Source organism: Gordionus sp. m RMFG-2023, chromosome 5, assembly GCF_954871325.1.
Source record: "Gordionus sp. m RMFG-2023 chromosome 5, tfGorSpeb1-WG-v2, whole genome shotgun sequence".
Taxonomy (NCBI): domain Eukaryota; kingdom Metazoa; phylum Nematomorpha; class Gordioida; order Chordodea; family Parachordodidae; genus Gordionus; species Gordionus sp. m RMFG-2023.
The window spans coordinates 24948663-24976361 of record NC_088779.1 but is presented as its reverse complement, the minus strand read 5'-3'; the positions used below and the strand labels follow the sequence as shown (position 1 = coordinate 24976361).

The 27699-nt window shown below is 27.4% G+C and overlaps 1 protein-coding gene across 1 annotated transcript; it reads right to left on the bottom strand.

Annotated features, from left to right (window-relative positions):
* Positions 1-690: 690 nt before the first annotated feature.
* On the bottom strand, positions 691-27084 carry LOC135929278 (zinc transporter ZIP12-like). The gene is made up of 11 exons (XM_065465789.1): positions 27063-27084; positions 24097-24715; positions 21300-21546; positions 13399-13613; positions 11447-11752; positions 10090-10243; positions 8224-8349; positions 7922-8002; positions 6389-6618; positions 1256-1483; positions 691-922 (listed from the first exon to the last, which is right to left on the bottom strand). Exons 2-11 carry the CDS (start codon positions 24658-24660, stop codon positions 908-910), a joined length of 2166 nt encoding a protein of 721 aa, XP_065321861.1. The 5' UTR covers positions 24661-24715; positions 27063-27084; the 3' UTR covers positions 691-907.
* Positions 27085-27699: the final 615 nt, after the last annotated feature.

Below are 27699 nucleotides of genomic sequence, written 5' to 3'. Positions count from 1 at the left end.
ATGTTTCTTTTCTGAAGCCAACTAAGTGGATGATATATAGTAGATCGGGCTCAACCATGTGATCCCATTAATATGTAACATAAAATAAATGTCTTATTACTCTTTTTTTTTAAATTGGTCGTTGTTTTGTAATTGCCATATGTTGACCATGTTATATCCAATGACGTATAATAATATCTAAATTGATAATTCATTCATTAAAATGCATTTTTAAGAGTCGTTTAAAGTAAATCAGCTGGACCCGCCATTTTGGAAACACATATAGTAATCATTTTCATGTTAAAAACTACTATTAAATTGATAACTTGCTTCCTTATTATCTCGATTATCCGGTAATTAGATATAGGAATAAATTAGGCTCTCGTTTAAAATTTTAATAATGATTAGTGTAACCAAGATGGCGTCTCCGGCTAATTTGAATTGATGTACACTTTTAATGAATTAATCGTCAGTCTAGGTATTATTATATCTGTCATTGGTTATATCTAACATTAACCATTTATAGACAGGCATTTATTTATTATTTTCAAACTTTATAAACAACCAAGATTTTGAAAAGTAAAGAATTGGGTAGTTAAGCCTATTGATAAGAAATATGATTAAATAAAGATGAAAAAAAATCTTTTTATTTTAGAATAATAATTATTGTCATAATTATATATATATCAAAAATATTAAATAAACGTGCTTTGTTGTGTGTAAAAGAGTATATAAAAATTTACTATGTACAACTTTAAAAATTTGTATAAATTAAAATATGTATATAAAAGTTTTGAGGAATTATAAATCATTATGTTTGTTGAGTAATTCGTAAATCTAGTAGTTTTTTTTCTATTAGAGAATATTTGCAGAATTATAGTTCACCAGTATGATTTTTTGATTTGAATGAACGATATTATTCGTGTCGCTAGGATATCAGCCGCTGTTTAATATTTTTTGTAATTTTTCAAAATAATAAAATATAATAGTGTTTTTTATTGATATTATATTAATAGATAATGTAGGAAATTATAATATTTATAATAATACTAATAAGGGATTGATACTATTAAAAAAATATACATTTGAAATTCTTTAGAAATCAAAAATTGGTTAAAGCTTCAACTTATATAATTAATTTTTATATCATAGAAATAAGTTGTAGGGTAGATTACTAATAACATGAGCCCAGACAAATTTGTTTACTATTTTGAACAATAACAAAAATATAGATTAATAGTTTAGACTATTTGAATAAATCATATATTATATATACTTTAATATCTTCTTCGTATAGGGCTATGAGTAACATGATAGTGACACCAGTTGTAATACCGCCCATTTGAACGATAAAATATTTGAGTTCTTGCTTGACTTTGAGCTGGTTTGATGCTTGGCCCGTGATCCCGCGAAAATTTACATTATCAATATCGTTGGATTCTTCTGTCTTGTGATGGTGATGATCATGATGATGACTTTCGTTTTTTTGCCTCAATTCTGGGATCTTATGTAAAAATGTAATAATATCAATTGTTTTAAGTTATTATTATTATTATTATTACAGCTAAATTTAATTTCAAATTTAGTAATTTCTATCTTTTAAAATTCCCAAGAGAAAAAAAAGAGTTTAATCGCTTATGCCCAAGCAACAATAGAAGACCTGATGACATAAGCCTAATACCTTGGTCTTCTGGTCTTCCAGTAACTTGGGATTACACATACATCGATTTAATGCCGCGTTCCAGCAGAAATGCTTCAGCACTTTATTCAGCAGAAATTTTAAAAATAAATAAATATTCAGATAACGTAATTTTAATCCTACCCGTCATCAATAATCTTGATAATTTCTTAAATTTATGATATTATTAGGGAGAAAATTAAGACAAATAAGTGGCAATCTTAATGAAGCCTTCTATTTCAAACAAGCCATTACGATGGCTATTCATCAGAATAATTACATTTCTACTTATGTTTCCATAAAAAATGCAAATAAACTGATCTCTTAATTGTTTTTAAAATTTCATCCAGTTATTTGTTTTAAATTTTATTATATGTATATGAGCTATATTTTACCTATAATTGTTTTTTGTGTGACCTATGTTTTAAATTCGTTTTTAATAATAAACTCAATGATAATTTTTAAAATAAAATTAAAGTTTAAAATAAATTTTTTTTGCAATTCTTTTTTGCTTTAAAATTTTATAAGCAGCTATATTTAAGTTTATCAAACCTTATCAAACCTCTAGTAATGTTTCTATAATTATACAAATTCGTATCAGGTCAATTCAGCGAAACTTTTATCGCAAAACACTTTAGCAAATTTTTTTTTACCGAGAATGTCGTTTATACCAAAATATTTTAGAACGAATATAATATCGCCAAATCCTTTCCGCGAATTATTTTTCGCAAAACATTTACACTGAATACAATATTGCGAATTCATTTCGGCCAAACCGGAATGGGTAACACTTTAGAGCGAATACATTATAGCGAAACATTTATTTGAATATTTTATCGCGAAACTAAAGCCACGACGATTATTTTTAGCTAAACCTTTATCGTAATCCCATTATAGCAAATTTTCAGGAGAATGTATTTGCGCAGTTATTATCGAGAGAGCATTACCGCGAACTAATGAATATATTGAGAATGCATCAATAGAAAAACAACCTATGCAATAATAATTTGCTAAATTTTTAAATTGTAAGCGCGAAATGTTTTACGAGTAATTCGCTACTTATTGGCTATTAAGTGAGTAAGAGTTGGCTTAAATGCAACCTTTTTCAGATTTAATGAAAAATAACTTAACAATTTCTTTCTAGACTCTTACTTGTGGTCGTGTACGGGAGGGTTATCTATGGTGTTGAAAAACAATTTGAGCGACGGTTTAATTGCTTATATTTTCTTTAGAGTTTAATTTTATCAGTTTTGAGGTATTCTTCCAAATATAAGTCCTTTACAATTACAATCACAATAAAGTACAAAATAATATTATTAGTGCAGCTTAATATATAAAACATTATTTTTTATTTAATCAATTCAAACCTTTTAGATCATATTTATCAAACATTTAAACCTATTTTAAGAATATTAATAAAATAATAAGAACATAATTATAGTAATAAAAGAACATGTGATGTAATTTATAAAATCATTCATATCGAATTGATTTATTTTCCTTCTCCAATTAAATAGTTTTTTTAATCACGTTTGGTATAGCATCCACAATGGCTACCATAACAAGCACATTTCGTTCTTCCGTCATAACATCTGAAAGTTTCGCAACAATGTTTTCCGTTCACAAAGCAGTTAGTGAGCATCGGGCTCTGGCTGTCAGAAAGTAATAAACTTATACTCTTTTCCTCCTTAACCAAACGTTGAGGGTTGCCCCTATCGATAAAGGCACAATCATATGGCAGGATTAAAAATATAGTAAACAATAAAGTATAATTGCCTCTTAATTTCATGCTAGAATAACATTTAAGATTTAAAATAATTTAAAAAATGACACGATACGACAAATTCGACGAAGTGTAAATTCATGTAATATTATGAAAAATTTATATAATTTTACCAAGGATTTGTCAATTTATGTTTCCTTTTAAATTAAACAATCATAATAATATACATTCAATCTATCTTCGAGCGTGCATGAGGAATCTCATTGTTTAGAAATTGGTCAAGATTTCTAGAAAAGAAGGCTCCAAAAAATTTTCAGCCATTATCTGTAGAGAAAAAAAAGGAAACGGACATATTTTTCTGTTAGGCACTTCAATTTAAGAAATGTGACGGAATTGCTAACTAAATGATTAAACTATTCACTTTGTGGTGGCTCTAGAAGGAAGGTCAAGTAGGAAAAAAGATTTCTAAAGGTTGGTCGTCTGACGGAGTAGAGATCTAGGATTAAGGTTTTGGCTAAAAATAATGCCAAACTATAAAATATTAGGACAGGCAGAGATTTGGTATAAACTTTAAGTGAACCAAATATTTTAAATTTTAGTGTGCCGCTTTGAGTGATCTCTATGCCTAGTAAATAATCAAGATAATTGGTTAGTTTGCTGATGACGAATCCCATTATAAAGAGATAGTAAAATGTTAAAAATGCCAATTTCATTAGATATTTGGAGAGTAGGTCCTGGCTATTATAGATTTTAAAACTTAATATTGATTATTCGTTGGGTTAGACTATTTCTTCTTAAAAATAAGAAAAGCGGAGAAAGCAATGGGATAGCGGGCGCATCAATTATTCAGAATTATGACATTTGTATCCTTAGTTTAATTAATTTGTTGTACAGTGAAATACAACATTATATGTGAATGCAATTGGGTTTTATCTATTAGCGGGTTGTTGAATCTAAAGTTTATTGGTTTGGTATGGCTTTTATGTGTATAAATTGTATTTGTATGATTTTTAGATTTACAATTGATTTTATCTGCGAACTGTCAAACAGTGGTCTAGATTACGTTTGGCACAAAGATCCTGCAAATATCCGATCTTACTAGCAAAAATAATACGTAATTATCTGCCATTGATCGCCTTACTACATTCTTCAAAAAGAATGAAAGGGTTGACAATAAAAATTACACAAATGATAAAGACACTCGACATCCTAAATATTAAATCCGTCATGTCTATTGTACATTTTAAAATGATCTAGATTACTACGACGTCGCCATTTATCGAGTTCTCCTTCTAAAATGCTTATCATGTGATAGGGGCCGATAAGCCAGCGTATATTAAAATCTCTATGATTGCAGCCGAATTTCCAGTTTCTTTCAAAAGTGAAGCCTCACCTGGGGTTGGCGGCCAATCTTGATCTAGCTGCTCCGTATATCACACAATAATGGGACATTTTGAAAAGTACCCCCATCACCGTTCTACCATTACACAAAGCTAAACTTATCGCCCTAAACCTAATATCCGATTAGAATAATTTGGTGCCGGTTACTTTTTAGGCTAATAGAATAGTGTTCATTATATCCCCCAATCTAGAAATCAATATAAAAGTCATATGCGATGTTTCTCTTCACCGGACCCAAATTGTACCTAAACACAAACAAGGACGGCATCCTGGCTAAAATATATTTTCCTAACACCTCTCTCTAAAGCGTAGCAAATTTTTAAGGTCATCGTCACTCTTTATGACTCATATCCCCAATTCGGAGATAGATTAATCATTTCCACCAAGAGAATTCAATACGACCCTCGGTGTCCCATATTATTATGTTTAGATATAAATGACTTAAATCGTGATATCAATAACCAAACCTAAATCTTCATAATTTGTAAATTGATGACATGAAGGCATATTAAGTAGACGGCCATAGAAGTAGAAAAGTCAGGGCAATCAGACCCTGCAAAAGTAGCCTAGAATAAAATATAACCTAGATAAGAGTGAATATTTTCCCCAAGGCGATCTTAATCATGGTCTTATGTTCAATTATACATAATTTAATTTCTCTAACACATTTGAGATCTCAGATAGGAAACGAATAATATTTCAAGTTCCTAATTGATATTTCACAGGACATGACTAATGTGTGATACAAGTGGCGCCATTAGCCTTTACAATCTCAGTGGTATAAGTGGGTTATGGCAAAATGTCGGCTAATTCGGCTCAATCTTTAAGCGCCTGCAGGAGAAATCCCTTAAAATTAAGGCATAATTTATATTAGTTTCTTCCAAATTTGAGCTTGTTATCTTTTTTTTAAAAAAACAGAGACGTAAGGGATAGTTTTAACTTAAACAGCTAAAATAGAGTAATTACCCAACTATATTTAGGGGGCCCAAAAAAAATTTCAATTTCGGAATTTTTTTTTATCAAAATGACCTTATTTTGGGTATTTTTTTTAAAAAAATTAAATTTTTTAAAGCGCTCTTCAAATTTTTGGGGGGCTTGAGACCTTTTTCTTGTTTAAGAATTACTAATTCGTGGATTCTGGGCTGAGTAAATCGCCAATCCTGGTATACCCCTTCAGCATCATATTTTTACACGTAATTGCAACAACGCAATTTCTGGCTCTCAAACCATCGCTTTTTTAAAGTAGGACTAATCCCTACTAAGACCAAAACCTCTATCGAAAAATACTATCTATAGTAAAAACTAGCTATTTGCATCATCAGAGTAAAACCTTATAAACCATTAATGTGCAAAGTACAGATCGTTCCTGGGTCTATTTTTTTTCTGTGCTGACTAATTGTGACACTAACCTTTATTTACACTAATCCATTATATAGAAATTTATATACCACTTTATTCTTTTTTAGATATTTTTAGAAATAATATAATTAGATTAATTTCACGTTTTAACTAATATATTTCTTCCTAAGCAAAGCTAAGCAATATAACAAATGTTTTAAATACAAATATATATATATAAAGCACTAGTACATGCAAAACATACATACCATGTTAGACAATGAGATGTAAAGAAACATGCCAGAGATGGCGCAAAATATCCAATCATCTATGTCATTGGCATCGTAGTTAGCATCGGTCACCGACGATTTAAGACCTTTACCCGACGAAATAAAGAGCCCCACCAGACAACCAAATACTGCACAAAGGCTAGAGAAACAATTGAAAAGTAGGCATAATTTACGTTTCACACCGCAATTGATGAGATAAGCAAAGTCACCTATAAAAAGAAATAGAGTAGGTTATGAAATAAGATGAGATAGAGATAATTAGTTTCATTTCTGTAAGATTAAAAATAAGCTTTGGTTCTTGGTTTTGGTTCCTAGATTTGTTACGATTCCAAATGCAAATTCCGAATTTGATAACAATAGGGCTATAAATCTGAGTAGTATATTTAGCTTTAGATATGGGGTTCAGCGATAATTAAAATAGATAATATCGTATTATCAAACTATAATTAGATATAAAATTGCTTGGTTCCCAATTTGTCTTAAATAATTAATCAGTAAATACTTGACAACAATTATCCCAAAATTTGGAGACAGAACTTGTGCTGTTAAACGGTTCGCTTTAAACCAATTTTTAAAACCGCTAACTCAATATTTTATCCGGAAAAATATTAGGCAAGTCCGAAGATTTTGGTTATAGATGGCACAAAAGTTTGGACATCTATTAGCGGAATCTCGAGGCTTGAGCAACATTTTCTGGATAAAATATTAAGTCCGCCGTTTTTAAAAATCGCCTCAAATCGAGCTGTTTAGCAATACAAGGCAGACAACTTGGAATAATCCAGCGGATATTAGGTTATGCTAGGTTTTAAATGGAGAATTGTGAAGTTAATATCCCTCGCGTCCGCAATTATTTTCAAAATAATATATTTTATAAGAAAAAAAGATGGTAGGATTTAGCTAAGCGATATTAAATCATGTGTTTCGTAACTTTGCATTCAAAAAAAAAATTTAACTTGCCCATATTTTTTTTTAAAAGACAATCATATCGAATAAAACCGTATTATGTCTTTAATAACTTATGTAATCATAAGTCATAACTGACGTAGATTTGTTGTAGATTTACATTATCTTTAATTTTATGTAATATCGTATGACAATCAAATAATTTGTGCGTGTCGAATATCAATATTATATCAATCAAAATTATAAATTCTAATTAATAGGGATGTGATTCTGAATCCTTTTGTTATTAAATATATTGCGATTTAATCTTAATAAAAAAAGTTATGGAGTGTAAAATCTGAGAAAATATAGATATCAAATTGAGGAATACAAAAATAACCAGAGTTGTTAAAGTATCTAGATACAAAAAATGATATCTTTATCTAGATCTAATTTTAAGATGATGTGTCTGTATCTAGATTCATTTGAAAAGTATATATTTTAACAACTCTGGTCATAACTAATGATTAGAATTTCGAATAAAAGGATAGCTTAATCAAAATAAATGATTTAAATCAATCAATTTATTTTTAGAATTACACTTTAAAGAATTAGGAACGTATAATTTACCCAATTCGTGAGGCAACTCGTGGCACAATATAGCGATCGCAGTGCTGATGCCGGCAGTAATACTTCCACTAAATGCTACGCCTTTTTTTCAATGGAAAATTAATATTATTGTTTAAAAAAATGTTTAATAAATATCTGAGACCTTACAGGCTTTCTATATTTAACTAGTTTGAAACCCCGATGGGAAAGAATAAATAAAATTTACAAACCCGGTATGCAAAATACAAACCTGGGTTAGACCTAATGGGGCATATAGACCACAGCAGGTCATTATATATATGATTATTTTTAAAGTTAAAAACCTATGGCTAATCCATCGAATAAATTGTGAAAAGCATCTCCAAATACGACAGTCAGTGCGTTTATAGACAAATATTTTCTGCGCCTTGGTTTTAATGATTTGGGCATATCAAGATTGTGGATACGATCTATAATACAGTAGTTTTATTATTAGTAATTTCAAACATATGCTCGATGTGAGACCTGCAGAGTTGTTAAAGTAGCGCGCTAACTTTTTGGTAGCTATAGCTAATAGCGGCTACTTTTTTTGTCATTATTTAATTTTTTTAGCGCGCTACTTTTTTTGAAAGTAGCTAAGTAGCCTACTTCGCTACTTTTAAAAAATATAATGAAGGTAAGTGTAAACATGAAAATTTAAATATAATATCATAATTAATTATAATTTTTATGATTTATTATTTAATTTTGAAATTAAAATATAATTTATATTTGTAATTTATATTTTCATTTGTATTATAAACCCAAATCACGTGTTAATAATTTAAAATGTCATCGCCTATGGATATCCAAATCGTTGAAAGTGATTCAGACAATGATATTAATGAAATGGAAGATACCAGGGAAGAAAATGTTCTTAATAGCTATAATACAAATTTCATATTCCCTAGATTTGAAAATTTTTTTAAATAAATATATAACCAAAACTGGTTTCAAATTTATTTGTTTAAAATGTAAAAAATAATATTTCTTCAAATCAATCCAGTAGCTATAACCTCAAGAAACACCTAAAGGTAAATTGTCATTTTTACATTCTAATAATATTTATTTTATAAGACTGTTCATGAGTTTTAAGGAAATGGAGAAACATCTAAATAATTTTGGTATAGGCGACTCTATATCCAAAAAGACTTATTCAATTCAAACCAAATTAATTAATAATGCAGACAATATTTCTCAGAAATTGGCTGATAAAGTTATTGTTGATTTTATAATTTATACAGTTCAGCCAATGTCCTTAGTTGATAATCCATCATTTACCATGATTAAAACTCTATCCCCTGGTACAACAATTTTATGCTGCCAGACACTAATGAATAAAATAGCAGATAACTTTAAAACGATGAAAGATGCTCTAATATTAGAGTTATCAGAGATATATATATATGTACCACGGGAGATAGTTGGACACATAACAGAAGGGAAAAACTTATTTACATTTATAAATTGATCTGATTAAATATTTTTGAGCTTATGTTGGAATCACAAGCCATTGGCTAGACCCTAATACTTTAAAAAGAAGATCTGTGGCATTAATCCAAAATGATAATAGGATGCCAGACATACGATGTACTTGCAAATAAAATTACTGATAATCTATCTTATATTAAAAATATGTATATAAGATTAAATACGCCCTTACCCTCAAGTGCTAGTGTCGAGAGATTATTTAGTAAGGCAAAACTTATATTTTCTGATCGTCACTCTAGACTTGGGGATGATAATATTGAAATGTTTTTATTATTAAAATGCAACAAATTACCATAAATATTTTTTTTATTACATAAATTTTTTTATAATCAAAACTAACTATATTTTAATATTTATAAGTGTTGATTTTTATATATTTACTATACAATAACATTATAAGCAAAAAATAAAAAATTGGTTTGTAAATTATTTTTTTTTAAAGTAGCTTTAAAAATAGCTTACAAATAGCGATAGCGGTAGCGCGCTACTTTTAAAAGTAGCGTTTAACAACTCTGGAGACCTGATATAAGGCTTTATTAAATCTTAAGCAATTAAATTAATTTTACAAAATTATAGAATAATTATATTAAAAAAATACAGTTCAAACTATGAACTATTTGTAAAAATAATTCGTTTTGCTTCTTTCTCTGGTAAATAAATTACTCGAAATAGCAAATTACTTTTTTCATCTTGGTTTAAAAGAGTGTAACTATTAGTGTTCGTGCAATTCGACGAATCATCGTGATTCTGATTAGACTGATTAGGATAAAGGGTCGAATGATTATTATTATTTATTGCCGATCGAGCCTTGTCATCATCGTTGGATTGAGGATTCTGATATTTAATTTGTATGTAAGCGTTGTGAAATAATGAGAACAATTTTTAGACACCCCCCCCCCCATCCTTATTCCAGTCAATGCAATACTCTTTGTCAAAATTCTATAATTGGCATTTGTTATTATTATACATAAAGTTTGGATGCCCCAAATATTATTAGCTAAATTCGACAACACCATCCAGATAAGGATGTCTAGTAATTTAATAGAACTGATCAGGAAATAACCATAATGAAAAATACAATTTGATTTGACAAACAACGACACTAGCATCACTTTCAAACAAAAAAATTTTGACCTGTTCAAGGACTCAAACCCATGTCTGTGAGAAGGAGTGTGTGGTAGAGTTTTTATTTAGGCCCGGTTTGAAATTATTTAAAAATTTTGTCATATACACAACCAAAATTATTTCAAAAAATTAAGCCCTTGGTTTGGAGTGGAGAGGGGCCTTTCAGATGACTAAAGTATGGTGTCTTCGCCCCTAAAACATTATTTTAGATTGCATACATATATTTTTTTTTTAAATTATGGTCAAATCATGAGGGGTCGCTGTTTTATCAAATTGTATGATTATGGTCCAACTCAAGGAAATTGCCCTTGTTACAACTGCTGATTTATTTAAATTTTTATTAGTTATGATATGAGTACAAGATGCGAAGTCGGTAAATATTCTCATATTAAAATAAACATTATAATCATGTAACAAAACACACTTTTGCGCATAAAGCTTATCCCACCTAATATATGGTTTTGTTGAGATCAATTAAATAACAAATAATTTATGCCATTGAACGAATTTTAACATTGTAAAATTTCGCATTATAATTTTTCTAGTGTTAGCTCGATTTTTAAAAGGGACTAACCAGATATTTTTGCCAAAAATATTATGCAATCCTGGAGTAATCGAGGTGTTTAACAACACTAACTTGGAGATTTTGCTCATAGATGGCGAAAGGGTTGGATTGGGCATTTATTAACAAAATCTCAAAGTTTGCGTGATATTTTTGGCCAAAACTAATAACTTTAAAAAAAGGCAAACATCAAACATTTGGCCATATTTAAATATAGCCAACATCTGGCCTAGGCCTTATACGTTGATTTTCTTTTATTGTAGACCAAGTTTAAAAAAATTTCGACATGAGGTTATATACCCAACTAATGCAACGTGTAAATCATAAAATCATCTCTTTTTAATGTATACTATTTTTTGGTTATTTTGATCACAGACAACAACGCACCCGTCATCCAAAACTTCCAGAGGACTAACTTTGTAAACATGTTGGATCATATTCTTACGATGATGAATATCGTTGATCTTATCATCGTCGCCAAAATTTTTGTCCTCTTCGAACGAATAATTCTTGTGAGCGTTACGCCAGCAGGATACGAACCTCATCAATTTTTCGAAAAAGAAAAACATCACCAGGACAGAAAGGGTGAGAAAACCTTTCCAAATAATTATTTTGTTATTGTGTTCGTGGTCGTTGACGTTGGCTTCGAAAATTGCCTTTTTTTTTGTGTATTATATAAATTATAAAAATAATTGTTAATATCTTCTTTTTTTTCAATATTTTTTAAGTCAAGTTTGAAGCCAAAATTATAATTCATCTTGTCTATATCTTGTAGGTATGGTATTATTAATATCATATAAAGTTATGCTTGAATTTGTGTTTTAAATAAAATATATATTTTTATTAATTTTCTTAAATTTGATGAATAGCATAGCAACCGCATATTGTTTTTTAAGATGGTCGTGTTTAGTTTATATAAGAATATGTAGTGAAAAATATATGTCTGAACTAGAGGTCTGCAACGGGGAAATTTTTACCAATTGTTTTAAAAAATTTATGAACCCCCACCCCCATGTTTAAAAATTATTTTAATGACTGGTTGGGCTCTTTATTTATGTATTTAATGTATTTTTAATTTTAACTTATAAAATATGGTAATTTAAAAAAATTATTTTTAATTGCTCATTTCGCTCAAAATATATTTAAAATTCACGGAAATTGGGCGGGTGTGTGCGGGTGAAACGAATCCATTGTAGACCTTTAGTTTGTTGTTAAACAGCTCGTATTGAGCCGATTTTTAAAAACGGCCAACTCAATATTTCATCCAGGAAAATATTACGCAAGCCTGAAGATTTTGCTCATAGAAGGAACAAAGATCTAGTATATTATCGAAATCTCGAAGCTAGCTAAAATATTGAGTTAGCCATTTTAAACACCCGGCTCAAAACGAGTCGTTTAACAACACTTATTTAGTCTGAATCTTGATGTTCTATGGTCCGAAGTCGGACCATGATCCGTTCTTTTTCATGAATCTTTAGTTCGGTATAAGAATGGTCCAGTACAATATCGAACATCGCTCTACTAGTTCCGTTACAAAAAAATAAATATATCTTTATCTAGTTGGATAATATAATTTTTACAAAATCCAAAAATTTTATATAATTTAGTGGTGGAATTTTACAACAAAGGGAAATACCCAATAGACAGGAAATTTATCGACCTAATCTAGACATTTTATATTCAATTAATATTTAGAAAGGATTAATCTTCAAACATTTTTGATCTCTAAAGATTTTTATTAAAAACAATATTTTTTTTATAATGCCCACTCAAACAGGACTATTGGTCAAATTTTATCTATAATTCCAAGTTTAATTTTTTGTAAAAAAAATATTTTTTATAATTTCTTCTTTTGTGATTTTTAATGCGTATAAAATCTTTCATGATTTAAGGCCACAAATTTTTATTTTTTGGAAAAAACAAAATTTTGAACATCTTTTAAAAAAAATCAAACTCCGAATAATTGATTAATAGTTACGGGAAGAAAGGAGATATCGATCCGGATATTCTTATGATTAAGGATCATAGTTTAAATTAGTATTTGAACTCACAACTACGGGTTCCGTCATTTATAATTAAAATTGCAATCTTAACTACAATATGATCGCTATGATTTTTAATTCAAAGATCCATTTGCAAATATTTATACCAAAATATTATTTAAAATCTAATTTAAAATACAAAATTATATATGTTTATATAAAAAACCAGAAATATTTTTAAAAAAACTTACTATATCTAAAAAAATATTTTTAATAAATGTGCTCACTTAAAAAAAAAATCATCGATTTCATATTATTACGTGTGGCAGGAGATGTAATAAGGCGTCTCCGGCCAAGGATCCCACAGCTAGAGCTACGCAGAATTGCGATAACAAAGTACTATCCTTGCGGGCTTTGTAAGGATCATTCTTAGATGATTTCGAACGATTGGTGGATATGAAATGGCAAAATATCAAGACCAATAAAAATCCCACAACGCTGATTATGAAGACAGATATCAACGCATACACCCAAGCTTATAAGAAAAATTTTTAAAGATTTTATATATATTATTATTTCAGCAAGGAGAAAAACAAACCCATTATAAAAATTTTATCCTTCCCTTAAATCGTTCATAATTGAAATATGAACTGTTTAAATTATAATTTTTTTATGGTAAAAAAAAATTTATGGCACCATGAAAATAATAATCGCGGTCAGCTGTTGACATTTCACTATTGAGCTTCTTTTTCCTTCTTCTTGTAATTAAAAATATAAATTTCAAATATTTTTAAAAAACTTCAATGGGATAATTATAACGTCAATTCTAGTTTTCTTATTTTATTTGAATGGTAATTTTAAACATCCTAAAGGCTTTTACTATTTAAAACTTTGATTTTATTACATACAATTTTATCATTTAAACTTTGATTTTTAAATTAAAGTGTCAAAAAAAGGCAAAAAAAATCGTTATATTAGATCATAGGCACTAATGTTGTTAAATGGCTCGATATAAGCCTAACGACTAACTCAATATTTTAGCCAGAAAAATCATTGCGTAAGTCTCGAGATTTAATAGAATATCTAAACCTTTGTGCTATCTCTGAGCAAAATCTTCATGCATGCATCAAATTTTTCCGGATAAAATATTGGGTTAGCCGTTAAAAATCGGCTCAGATCGAGGTGTGTTTAATAATACTTATACTATGCAGCATAACTCGATAAAGAGATATAACGTGTTATGCTTCGGGCCTCTGGCGGTAGAAAAAAAAGATATTTTTATAAAGGTACTTAAGCTAACATATAAAAATTGATAATCATTGTATTTAAAAAATCATATAATTAATCATTTTTAAATTGATTTATTTCTGAAATGGGAATATATCAAATCGTACCATGAATCCAACTTATTTTTTCAGATCCTAACCGATCAACAAAAAAATATTAAAAAATTTTTTGTATGACCAATCAAATCCAAGTATTTTTTATTTACTCAAAGAATTCAAGTCTAATCCGAAATTTTATTTAATAAGTCATCCAAATCATCTTTTATATATCGAGCTGTTAAAAAAAGAGTATGATATTTCTAAAGAATATGAAAAATTTTATATAAGCTATAAAGAAAATAAAAGATTTTGTGTTGTATTCCTGTCTAATATTGGGTACCATTTAGTGTTGTTAATGAATTGCTGACCTCTGAACATTTTCCATATCACTAAATGTTTTAATGATTTAGAAAGCTAATTATAACAAATAATCCTGATTTGCCTGAAGATGATATTATTTACATAATAATTTATTAAAATTTTACAAAATGGTTAATAGTAAAAAATAATTTTCAGTGATACCGTAAAAATCTACTTTCCAAAAAGTATTCATCAAAATATTTGTATTTAGAATACTTATTTAGTATTTTATATTTTAAATATATTTGTTTTCATTTTCAAAAAGTTTTTGTATTTAATTTATATTCAAATACTTTTTTTTTTGAAATGTATTTGTGGTTACATATTATGCCCAACCATGATTACATATTATATATGATTTTTTTATTTTGAAAAACAAATAGATGCAAATTTATATATAAAATAAAATGCTTACGAGATTTCCACATAACAAAATTATGAACTCAATTTGGTTTAATAGAACAACACAAAGAGAGTAATATAATTTATAAAAAGATTAATTACTTTTTTATATTTTTATCTTTATATAATTATATATAAGTTATTTTAAAATGCATTTATTATTTATTTATTATAAAAAATTAAGTTAAAAGTTTTTTTTTTGACAACCAAATTTTTTTTAAAAAAAGTTACATTTTAGGTTTTAAATATAGAATATTTAAATTTATAATAATAATTATTATATTTTTATTTTTAAACATTACTTTATATTATTTACGTTAAGTTTTTTAAGATGACAAGAATTGATTTCAATTCAAAATTATTCATTTTATCTTTGTTTTGTTTGTTATTATATTTAATTTACCGCCTACCGCTTTATATAACTTCTTTAATTATAGTATAAGAAAGGTAAATATTGTAATTTTATAAAAAAAGCATAATACTAAAAAAAAGAAGAAAAATATTATACCTCGAAGGTAAAGGTATATGAAAAAATAAAAATTTAATTATGAAAACTTTAAAGGAATTACGATATTAGATTTTTTTTAGTATGGTATGGTATCTTATAAAATATTATTCTATTTATTTATTTTTTTGATTTTCTCCCAAAAATATTATCCAAATTTTAATAGATTAATTATATTATGTTTTGAAAACGAAAAAAATGAACTTGAAAACACGAGATAATGCGTTAAGGAATGTTACCAGATTTGTTAAATATCGGGACTAAGGATGTAACCATTCCGTCTTTTTCTTTAAAAAGAAATATCGGATAGGCCCTTTCAAAAACGAATATCGAATAGTGCTAATTCGATATGTACAAGTAGTTGCATTTGCTATTCGTTTGATTATTCATCGCGAGAATCGAATAATGCCCTATTCGATTGGTATTCATTTTTAAACAGGCCCGATATCGGGTATCGGTTGATATTTTTATGGCCGATTATGATAGCCGATCAAATCAATATCAATTGAATATCTACTGATAAGCTTCTGGCATACAGTATAAAATAAACCTCCATTAAAAAAAATCCAGTTTAATAACTTTTCGCTTCAATTTAGGGTTATCAGAAATCTTGAATATATATTTCAAGTCTTACTTCCTTTCTTACCTTCCTTCTCCTTATTTTATTTATTAATCAGTTTAAACTTTTCCCATCTATAAAAGAATTGTCTTTAAAAAACTGACTTCATTCTCAGCGCGAAGTCCGCTCCTAACTGCTATTGGAGAAATAGTTAGCAACAGTTTCAAAGATGTTAAATATTTATCAATCTAACTCCTAACAACATAATCTGAGAAAATTAAAAGATTAAACGTAAGGTCAATTTTTTGATTTAAACTTACATCAAAAGGAACGTTTTGGGTTAAGCACGCGGATTCAAATTAAATACGCGCAATAAGATCGTGATCCTTCCCTAGTGGCGCTATTGATTATGAAAGGATTTTTTTTTCTATTATTTTTTAAAAAGTCTCAAAAAATTATCATACGAAAAATAATTCATCATTTCGCATTTTATTTAGGCATACAATACAAAACAATTTTTGCAACAAAAAAAATTTAATAATTTTACAAATTAATTGCACATATATATATATTATACATAGATAGGTGATATTTAAAAAATTTATATGGTGACGTCAATGTGTTATTTTTTCAACTTTATTTCATTTTTTTTGAGCGCGTCTTTTTTTAAATTAAAATTTTGATTTTAGCGGAAATGTTTTCTATCATCCTATCCTATAAATATGAGATAATTTCGCTCTGAACTTTTAAACTTAATATAATTTATATTCGTTTTTCCTTAGAATTTTTATATAAATTAGAAATTACTCAACAAAGGTTAAGGGCAAAATTATCTAAAATTCATAAAGATAGGTATTCTAAAAATGCTGGAATACAATTTCTGGTAAAATCCGATATATAAATTTTAAAAGAACGAGCTCAAAAAATGCTTTAAGAAAAAATAACAAATTGCCGGAAAAAACGCATTGACGCTAACATATATATTAATTGGGGAAAGGGAGATTCATTAGTAGGGAAATTCAATGTCACCTATTTCATAATAAATATCGAAACAAATTTTTATTTTTTTTAAATACATATATTTTTATTTTATTTTTTTTTAATTTATGCGTAATTAATTTAAATAAAATTACATTTTTTTTTAAATTTAAAATTTAGGATGATATAAGCGTATTTAACATTATAAGAATGATGAAATATTTTTATATTTTAGGAAATATATTTATGCATATAATATAATATATATATAAGGGTTAGGGAATTTATTGATTAATTAAAAGAATAAGAAATTATTATTTTTTAAACACCCATCATTGCCAATGCTTACGAAAATTTGGATCGATATTTATCACAGTTATGAGACCTTACTATCTAAATTTCAATAAGGTTGAGGATAGGTGAGTGGAGTGCACGGATTCCTGTTTTTTAAATATGTATAGTCAGGGTTGGGCAGTATCGCGGATATTTGTATCTTGTATCTTTTTTAAATTTTGGAAAGTATTTTGTGTCCAGTATCTAAGATACATATTATTTAAAAGTATTTGTATCTTAACCAACTTTGTATTCAAAAAGATACAGATACTTAAAAAAAAATTTATATTAGTTAATTTAAATAGTATTCAAATTTAAAATGATATTGTTTTAAAATTTAAATGAAAAATTTAATCAGAATTTATATATTTTAAAATAATTTATGATATATGACGTTGGTCGTCATATAGCAATTTGCTAACAATTAGAACTACCATATTTTATTTGAATCGTTTTATATCCGTCTATTTTAAAATAATGGAAGAAGAAAATAGAATAATATGTTTATACTCATCTTCAGATGATTCTCCAACCGAAAAATATAACTATAAATTTAAATTAAGTATTTTAAATGGGAAATTTTTTCAAGTACTTCAACATGATCATAATAAAATTACTGGAATTTAAAGAATGCCACAAATCTATAAGTGGTTCTGCAGACTCGTCATCAAATTTTGTCAAGCATCTAAAAGCATAATATATAATTATATAATAAATCATATTCATTATCATCATTTCATATTCCCACATTCGTTGTCTATGCCATACAATAAGTCTTATTGCCATAACAGATGTCGAGAAAGCTATTAAATATTCTCCTAACATTTCTAAAATTCATCATCCCGCAATAGCCAAATGTACTAAGCTATGGAATGCTATTAATAGGCCTAAAAATGCTGAACTTATCAAAGCAATTTTAGGAAAACAATTAGTTACACCTTGCTGCACAAGATGGGATAGTATGTTTGATAGTCTTAGTAGTTTATTAAAATTTAAAGGGGAACTTCCTAAATTATGTCAAAAATTAGAATTTCCAAAATTAAGAGATATTGAAATTCAATATTTAGAAGAATATTGCAATATAATGTCCCCATTGGGTATAGCGATTGACAAAATACAAAGTGAAATCAACTGCTGGAGAATCAGCTCCAATATTAAATGTTAAAAAAAATTACAAATTTAATTCAAACTGTGCAAACCATTAGCTATTGCCGTAGAAAATTCTTTAAATAAAGGATTTAAAAATATATATGATTTTGATAATAACTTTAAGCGCATTTTTGGCAACTATTTCTCATCCCTATTTCAAAAATCGTTGGATTGATAGTGAAAAAGAAAAAAAATACCTTCAGGATTTGTTAATACATGAAGCTTTAATTATTTTTAAAAATGATATTGAAATTAATACGTCACAAAATCTTCAATTGATGAGATGATTATTACTTATGTTTTAAAAGTACCACATCCAATTCTAATAATTCAATAAATGATATTGAATTAGAGGTCCTAAATTATATGAAAGATGACAGGCGCAGTATAAATATGTTAAATAGTTATAAATATATAAAAGAAATATTTATTAAATATAACACAATATTACCCTCCTCTGCCTCCGTTGAACGATTATTTAGCTTTGCTAATATGGTTAATAGACCTAATCGTCAAAGATTGAACGATAAATTATTTGAAAAATTAATAATATTAAAAAATAATGTTGATTTATGATGATAATTTATTATTATTTACTAATCATACAATTATTAAAAAAAATATAGCATTATCTTATATAATAAATTTGTTATTTTCTACAATTTATTTTAATTTTTTTTTATAAATTTATATTATTAATAAGAAAATAAAGCTTTATACATTTTGATTTTGACTATTTAAAGTTTTTAAAAAAGTATCTTGTATCTTAGATACTTTTTTAAAAAAGATAGAAGTATCTTGTATCTTATAGAAATTTTTCTAAGGTAACTTGTATCTTAAATACAAAATTTCATAAAGTATCTGTATCCGAATACTATTTTCTGAAAATTTGCCCAACCCTGTGTATAGTATATATTTTGTAATAGAATCAGATATCTGCATGACCCTCGCGAATTCCACAAAATATGCTGCATTTTTGTAGACTTCGCAGCCGCAAATTCGCGCTAACTATGACCCGACCTGGAAGTCAGGTCCGCGGGCCGGGTTATAGGCCAATAAATTGTTTAAAATATTTATTTTTTTTCAACTTTTAAACCTTATGAATAAATGCAAATTTAGGAGTATTTTTCATCCACAAAAAAAAAACTATGGTCCTGGCTAAAATATAAATATTTTTTAAAGGACTAACTAAGACTAGAGTTGTTAAAAAGCCCGATTCAGTGACCCAATTCAGGTTTTGTCCAAACTAATATGATATAAGCCTAGAGATGTTTTCTCATAGGTGGTACAATGGTTTGGACATTAGTTAACGAAATCTCGAGGCTTAGGCGATATTTTTCCTGGCTGAAATATTGAGTCAGCCGTTTTAAAAATTCGATTCCAATCGAGCTGTTTAACAACACTAGGTGGTAGAGAGATTTGGATTAGTCAAAAATCTTAATCGAGCTGCTTTTAAAAATCGACCCGAATCAGGCTTTTAACTTTAGCTAGGACAAAATAAAAATATTATGCTTCAGGCCGATCCGAAATATACTGACCCTTGAAAATCTTCTTCGAGGGTCAGTTTGGAGTGTGGATATCTAACTAAAATACTTTATCTAAAAAATAATCACCCAATCATATTTTGGCAAATAAAATATATTGTAACTATTATATCTACATATTTTTTTAAAAAAAACTTTAAATTTTAATTATAAATGCTTATATTAAACTACATTTATGGTATAATTGTTTAAAGAGTAAAAAAGTACAAGCAAATTAATTATTAGTGAACTTCGTAAAGTTTATAGTCCTAATAAATTTTTATCGCAACTTAAGATGAAAAGAAAATGTATACATAAATATTTTAAGTTTTTTTTATAGTATAACATTACCGTACTTACAGGTTAGATTTAATGTTTGTATTGCTTTGGTAGGTGAGTAAACAAACTATAAATTCAATAAATCATGATGGGGGATGGGGGGGGGGGGGAAGAGCTTTAGCAAAATATTATTATAGAAAAAAAATTTTTTTTTAATAAAACACATAAACCATTATTGGTAAAAAAAAACTAAAGTTACAATTCCATCTAGATTATTTAAAGAAAAATAATGGGTGGAATAATAAGTTCGCATCGTTAAAATTTAGTAATATTTATTTTCTCTCTCCACATTTCGAATTAGCTTTAATTTGGGTGCGTATAGCTTTTAAACGGTACCTATTATAGCTTCACCGCGAACCTGACCCTGACTGCGTAGGATTTCAATTTCAAATCATTCGGGCTGGGTGTTATTTGAACAAATTAGTTATAAGTACTTTTGATTTTCTTAATGACTTCCTTCCAAAAATATCAAAATTCTCTAATTCTACTCCTAGTGCTTATAATTTTTCCATTTTCCTTTCTATCTATCAATTTTTCCCTAATCCCCCCCCTATATCTGATTTCGATTTTTATTTTATTGGACTCGAAAAAATAGGTAGTAATAGAACTGAAGCATCTATCCTAAATTTCTCCCTCTCTTTCCAATATTATCCCACCTCCTCCCTATAACTTTTCATAAAATATTTCAAATGTTTTAAAAAAATATATACTTAAAATAAAAATATATACTTAAAATATAAAAAAAAACTTTTAGGCGCGAATATAAGTCGCGAAGTCTTTGTTTTAAGATGAGGTGGATACCTTGAATCCGAAAGCATCTGTTGTTGAGATTTGACAAAAGATGTTTGAGCGGGTACAAGGGCGCGTCGGCACTCGTCCTGGTCCAGTTGGAATATTAACACGGGGCAAATATGGGCCAAGAAATCGTGTTTAGTGATGCCTTTGTAAGGGGGCATATTGAATTGATTCAGGATACCGCGAGGAGATAAACATGCCTTAATAATTTTCGAGTCGTATACAAGCAAACAAACAAAAAAATAAATTATCGCATTTGTGGCGAAATTGAATATATAATAATTTTATATTTTAGCGTATTCATTATTTTATCTTATTCGTCATGTGCATCCCAAAACTATTTGGGGTTTTTTTAAAAATCGCGTCCTACCCTTCCATATGGTTCGGCTTTGAGCTCAACACCAATTTTCTTATCCAACATGTCCTTGCGGATTTAAGAACCAAGTTACGGTTTTTTTAAAGTTGCGCGCTACCTTTTTTTGTAGCTTTAAAGATTAAACGCTATTTTTTTTTAAAAAAAAATCGCATTAAGGTACTGCGATACTTTTATAAACAGCCTTTAACAAGGCCAAAAGGCTAGACTATATTCCTACCATTTTCGTATAAAAAAAATCTATAAGTGGCGGCACGATATGGAAATACAAATCTATTTAATTTAAATCACGATTTTTTAATTAAAAATCCATTTTATAGAGGAATCCGAATTTATTAAATTATTAAAATATACTCCAACAATTTTGATTTTAATGTTAATTTTAGCATTTGAGAGAACAAAAATTGTTTAATATTTAATAGTTTTTTTAAATTATATCGTCGGTCTAGAATGCGAGTGCTCCACTTGATATTTTTAAGATTTTTGAGTTAAGGAGTGGATTTTAATTGATTAATTTTCACGATATATATAAATAAAAAACTAGATTTAAGAATATTAATTTTTGGCCCATGTTGCGGCACTTAATTTTTTTTATTCAGCTAATTAATTCTATGAATAAATTAGAATTAAATAAAGATTGTTTGTCTGTATTATATAATTTAATTATTTATAGTAGTTACTAAAAAGAAAATGTTAATCAAATATAGAATATTAATTAAATAATAGCCTTAATATTTTTCATTACAAATATCTAACTTTGATTAAATTAATTTGTCATTTATTTCTTAGTAAAGTGCTCCAACAATATTCTTCCAATATAGAATAATGGCGATATTCTTCAAATATAAAAATCAAAATTAATAGCGATATATCTTCATATATATGGCATATTTCAAATATCAAAATTATGGCGATCTTTTCCGATTAAAAAACAAAAATGAATCCTTTTGTTGCCACTGTATTAATTTTTTTCCATAAAGTAAATAAAATACATGGCCAAAGACAGGTTCTATATTTCATCTTTTAAAAGCATTAATTTAACAAATATATCCTTTAAAAAAACATTGATTACAACAGTTGACTGTTTATTTGGATTTTATTTAATAAATTCCAGTTGTTAAAGATACTTTTCAATTGATATAGATACACCGCATAAAATGAATCGAGTTACAGATAAGTGGGATTTTTTTTAGTTTATTTGGCATAATCAGGTAAATTTCCGAAGGGGAGATCTCCCCTCCTTTCCCACTGGCTACGCCTAAGTTTTATCATAAATATAAGTAATAAAAAATCGCTTTATTTGAGCCGGTTTTTAAAAATATATAACTCAGTATTTTATCCAGAAAAATAATACGCACGCATAAAAATTTTGCTCATAGATGGCAAAGGTTTGGACATCTATTAGCGAAATCGTGAAACTTAAATTTATGGCTAAAATATTGAATTAGTCGTTTTTAAAAATAGACTCAAATGAGCGATTTTACATCACTGATAAATATATTAAAATCACAACACTCATAGTGATTCGTATTTTTTGATATTTCGGCCTTTAGTATAAATTATCAAAAAAACCAAAATTTAAGCATTTTCCTCTTCATTTAAAAGAAAAAATCTTCAGAGATCAAAATCCTTTGAAGATTTTTTATTTTGAGGAGCATTATAAACTCTGGTTATTATTGGCTAATTTTAAAATTTCAACAATGATGTTTTCACGGGGCTCGAGTCCCTGCCCCATCCCTCGCCTAGTGACGCTACTGTTTAATTAATTATAATAGATGATAAGCATGATTTGATATTATTATTATTATCTTAATTAAAATATCGGTTATTGGCCAATATTATAAAATTTTCCGATCCGATCCGATAAAATGGCGTATTAATTTGAAAAAATTTATTTCATATTTCATAATATATTTGTTTGTTACTTATCATGTAAATAGATTAATGTTAAGTGGATACTATTAGATTTCTGGATATAAACTAAAACTGATCATTATTATATTTAAATAACTTATGTTATAGTTACATTATAGAGGTTATACTAAAAAGTTTATGAGATGAGTAAGATGTATGTAGTGAGCAAAATCGCTCCTTCTGAGCCGATTTTTAAAAAAGTATAACTGCCTATCAAAAAATATTTATGACAGTCGCATTTTAATACATTATTAATTTCGAAAGATAATTCAACTGCTGACGTATGTTTAAATATAGTCTTAAAATGCGGGTTGGTATTTCAAAATTAGGCAGACCATTTTTTTTTAAGATACACTTAAATTTTATCGAAAATAATTTATATCCAACTTTCCTTTCTTTCTTTAATTTTCTAAAAAAAACTTTTCAAATTTTTTTTTTTGCTTATAAATGAATGCATTTAAACTTTTCCAAATTCATCTCCGTTCAATTCAGACGTCTCCATTTTGACTTGCCTCATGACTCTATTATTAACATTCGTAGCGTCTACGATGTTTACATTGTTTGAAACGGTAGTTATATTAATATCATTAACCATTTCGTCAGTTTTCGTCTTTTTAATCGATTCTCTGGGATTGGTTGATTTGGGGCTAGTGTCGAGACCTATTTTAGATAACAGCAGCGTAAATTGGGTTATATTAATAACGGCATTTTCGTTATTGTTTTGCTCGGGTTCGGGCATAGCCCTTCTATTAGACAATTCAATGAGAGAGGCAGGTGTCAACGTGGTTGTAGACCTGACAGCACTTTGGGTATCACGAGAGCAACCACCGTACTTGGTAAATATTTGGTCAAGGCAAAACTTCGTGAAATTCAGGATATGATTCTCGTCCTCTTGCAAAAGCCATGAGTTATGGGGAGATTTAACGAATGAAGAGGGATCCGGAAAAAACCATAACAAGATTTGAGATATCATAAAGAAACGTTGTAAAGTGTTAATGCTTCCAAAACGGATCCAATGAGATTGCATAGTTTAAATATGTTGGAATGTGATGGTTTCAAATTTAGTTCTTCTTAATTTATCACTATGAAATAAAAAAAAATAATAAAATAAATTATACAGTAAATGAAATGAGTGAATTTACAATTTAAAGGACTCAAAATCAAATTTTTATTTGACCCAAGCTCACTCAAATCTCGCTAATTTTTTTCAAGTCTAGATTTAGCTCTTGACCTGACTCATTTTATAAATTGAATTAGAAGTTATATCTCAAAATTATTTTATTCTTTATTTTATGCATAAATTTAAGTATCCATTCAGTAGTTTTGTTAAACGGCTCGATTTGAGCCCATTTTTAAAAAAGGCTAACCCATTATTTTATCCAGAAGCCTGAAGATTTTTCTCATAGATGGCACAAAGATCCAGCCATCAATTAGCAAAATCTCGAGGCTTATGCAATAATGCAATACTTTTCTAGATAAAATATTGAGTTAGCCGTTTTTAAAAATCGGCTCAAAACGAGCCGTTTTACAACACTACTATTATAACTCGACTGATAATTTAAACGTTGCTTATCTATATAATTTTATATATTACAAAATATGATACGGAAATGAATGGTAAATATTTTCAACCTCCAAATTTTTATATAAAAAAAAAGTTTTTTTATTTTTTTTCTAGAATTCATTTTTTAATTGTTATGTTCAATCAGGCAAAAAAAACGAAGAATATGGAAATATATTTTTTCAGGCCATGGCTGGGTCTATATTTTATTAAAGATGGCCTGTCCCAGTCAGCCTGTCAGTCCTGTAAGAACAGGACTCTACAACTGTAAAGTCACAACTTTATCATTTTAAATAAAAAAAATTAATCATTATAACATATTACTTATAGAATTAATTTGTTTAAACTTTTTTGAAATCAAGTTTGAGAAAATAACAAAAATATAAAAGTTCAATTTTGAATAATTCTTCTTATATTTTATTCTAATTTATTTATTAATTTTGAAAGGAGGGTCCAAATTTTCTAAAAAAAAATAGGCGTTAAATACCCAATACCCATTATTTATAAATTTTGAATGATTAATTTTATAAAGGAAAAAAATTAATACGAGCTGTGTGTGTAATAATGTTGTTAAACGTCTCGATTTCAGCCGATTTTTAAAATGGCTAACTCAATATTTTAGCCATAAAAATATTGTCTAAGCCTCGAGATTTCGTTAATAGATGTTCAAACCTATGTGCCACCTATGAGCAAAATTTTAGTTTGCATAATAATTTTTCTAATAAAATATTGAGTTTGCCGTTTTTTAAAATCGGCTCAAAATGAGTCATTTAACAACACTACTGTGTAATACATATATTTTGTTCTCTCTAAATGTTTTTTAATGTTGATTCGAGGTTCAGATAACTCAGGCAAATAAAATTTCCCTGTTCTTATAAATATCATTCTTAACTAATATATATTCTCCCCCAACACACTCCACGTCACCCTTTCCTTAAGAAATATACAATATATCAGCATTAGTGTTGTTAAACAGCTTATTTCAAGCCACTAATCAGTATTAACATGATTTTGAAAGATAAATTAGTAAAAATTAATGACTTTTTTAAATAACAGCTATAATCCAAACTATATTTATAAAAATATAACATAGGTAAAGGCCTAAATTAAGTGGACCTAAAAACCACCAGTAAAATTAATGATAGAAAAGACCACCTATTAGCCCCCTACACATGTAAATCCCCTTTGGATAACATATTTAATTTACTTTATAAATAAAAATTTATTTCAGTGGAGAGGGGGTCCCATTAAATTCTCCAATCTATGTAGTAAGGTAAATTAAAAGTTAACAATATTTCTTTGGCCTTCTGTCCATATATAAGGATTTTCAATAATAATGCTGCAGAAAGCTTTTCTAAAAATGATTGCTATGTAAATACTTCCTAAAAGACAACTTAAATAAATATTTCAGAAATGGCATTTAATATAAAGATTAGTAGATATGATTATATAGGAGAGTTTATAAAACATTATCTAAATGTAAATAATTGCTTTGTAAAAGTAAGATGACTAAAATATATTTCTAAATCCTAATTTACAAGTTTCATCATGAAGTCATAAAAAATTTGAAAATAAAAAGGCTTAACTTATATTTTTGAAAGAAGTTAATGTTGCACCTAATTGCCATTAAATATAATAAAAGTTTTTAAGTGATTGAATATAAAGATTAATTTAATTATTCAATTGTTATAAGAAATTTGACAATAGTAACAACATAATGACACAACTATTTATTAATTTTAATGTTATAAATCTATATATATATCAGGTAATTTTTATTAATTTAAGAGATAAAATTTTTTAAATCCAAAATTTCAATTGCCAATTTAAAACGATTAAATTTATCGTTTAATAAAGATATTCTCTACTTGTAATGTTTACGACTTTCAGAATAAAAATTTGAAAAAAACATATGAAATAATTTAATTCACCGAGACATATTTAAATAGTATCAATTAAAATGAAATAATTAAATATAGTATTTCAAATAGATCTTTAACTATATATATATATTACCTATACTATTCCCTTTTACTTGGATATTTTTAGAGTTAATTTAAATATAAATATTTTATATAAAAATTATAGTTTAATATTCTATCATTATTACAATAAGATAGAAGTGGCTACTGTTGTCTAAACCTCAAGTTAGTTATTATTTAATAGCTAAATCAAGATTTTAGCAATAAATAATTTTAGTCTCGCAATTTGATGAAAAAAATGTGGCCAAGTTTTTCAGACATTGGCATCTATATGTGAAATCTCAAGAATAATATTTTTTTGGCTAAAATATCGCTACCATTCTTAAAAAGCATCTATAATTATTAAATCAAAAGACTACTTAGTCATAAAAATAAGATATTAAATTTAAAGTATGTTTCCTTAGCAAAATCTTAACATTAATATATTTATAGGAATGTATTATTGCAGTAAAATTTAATAGTAGTTAGTTAAATATTTTATAATGATTTTTATGACAACTGCTAAAACACAATAAATGTATTA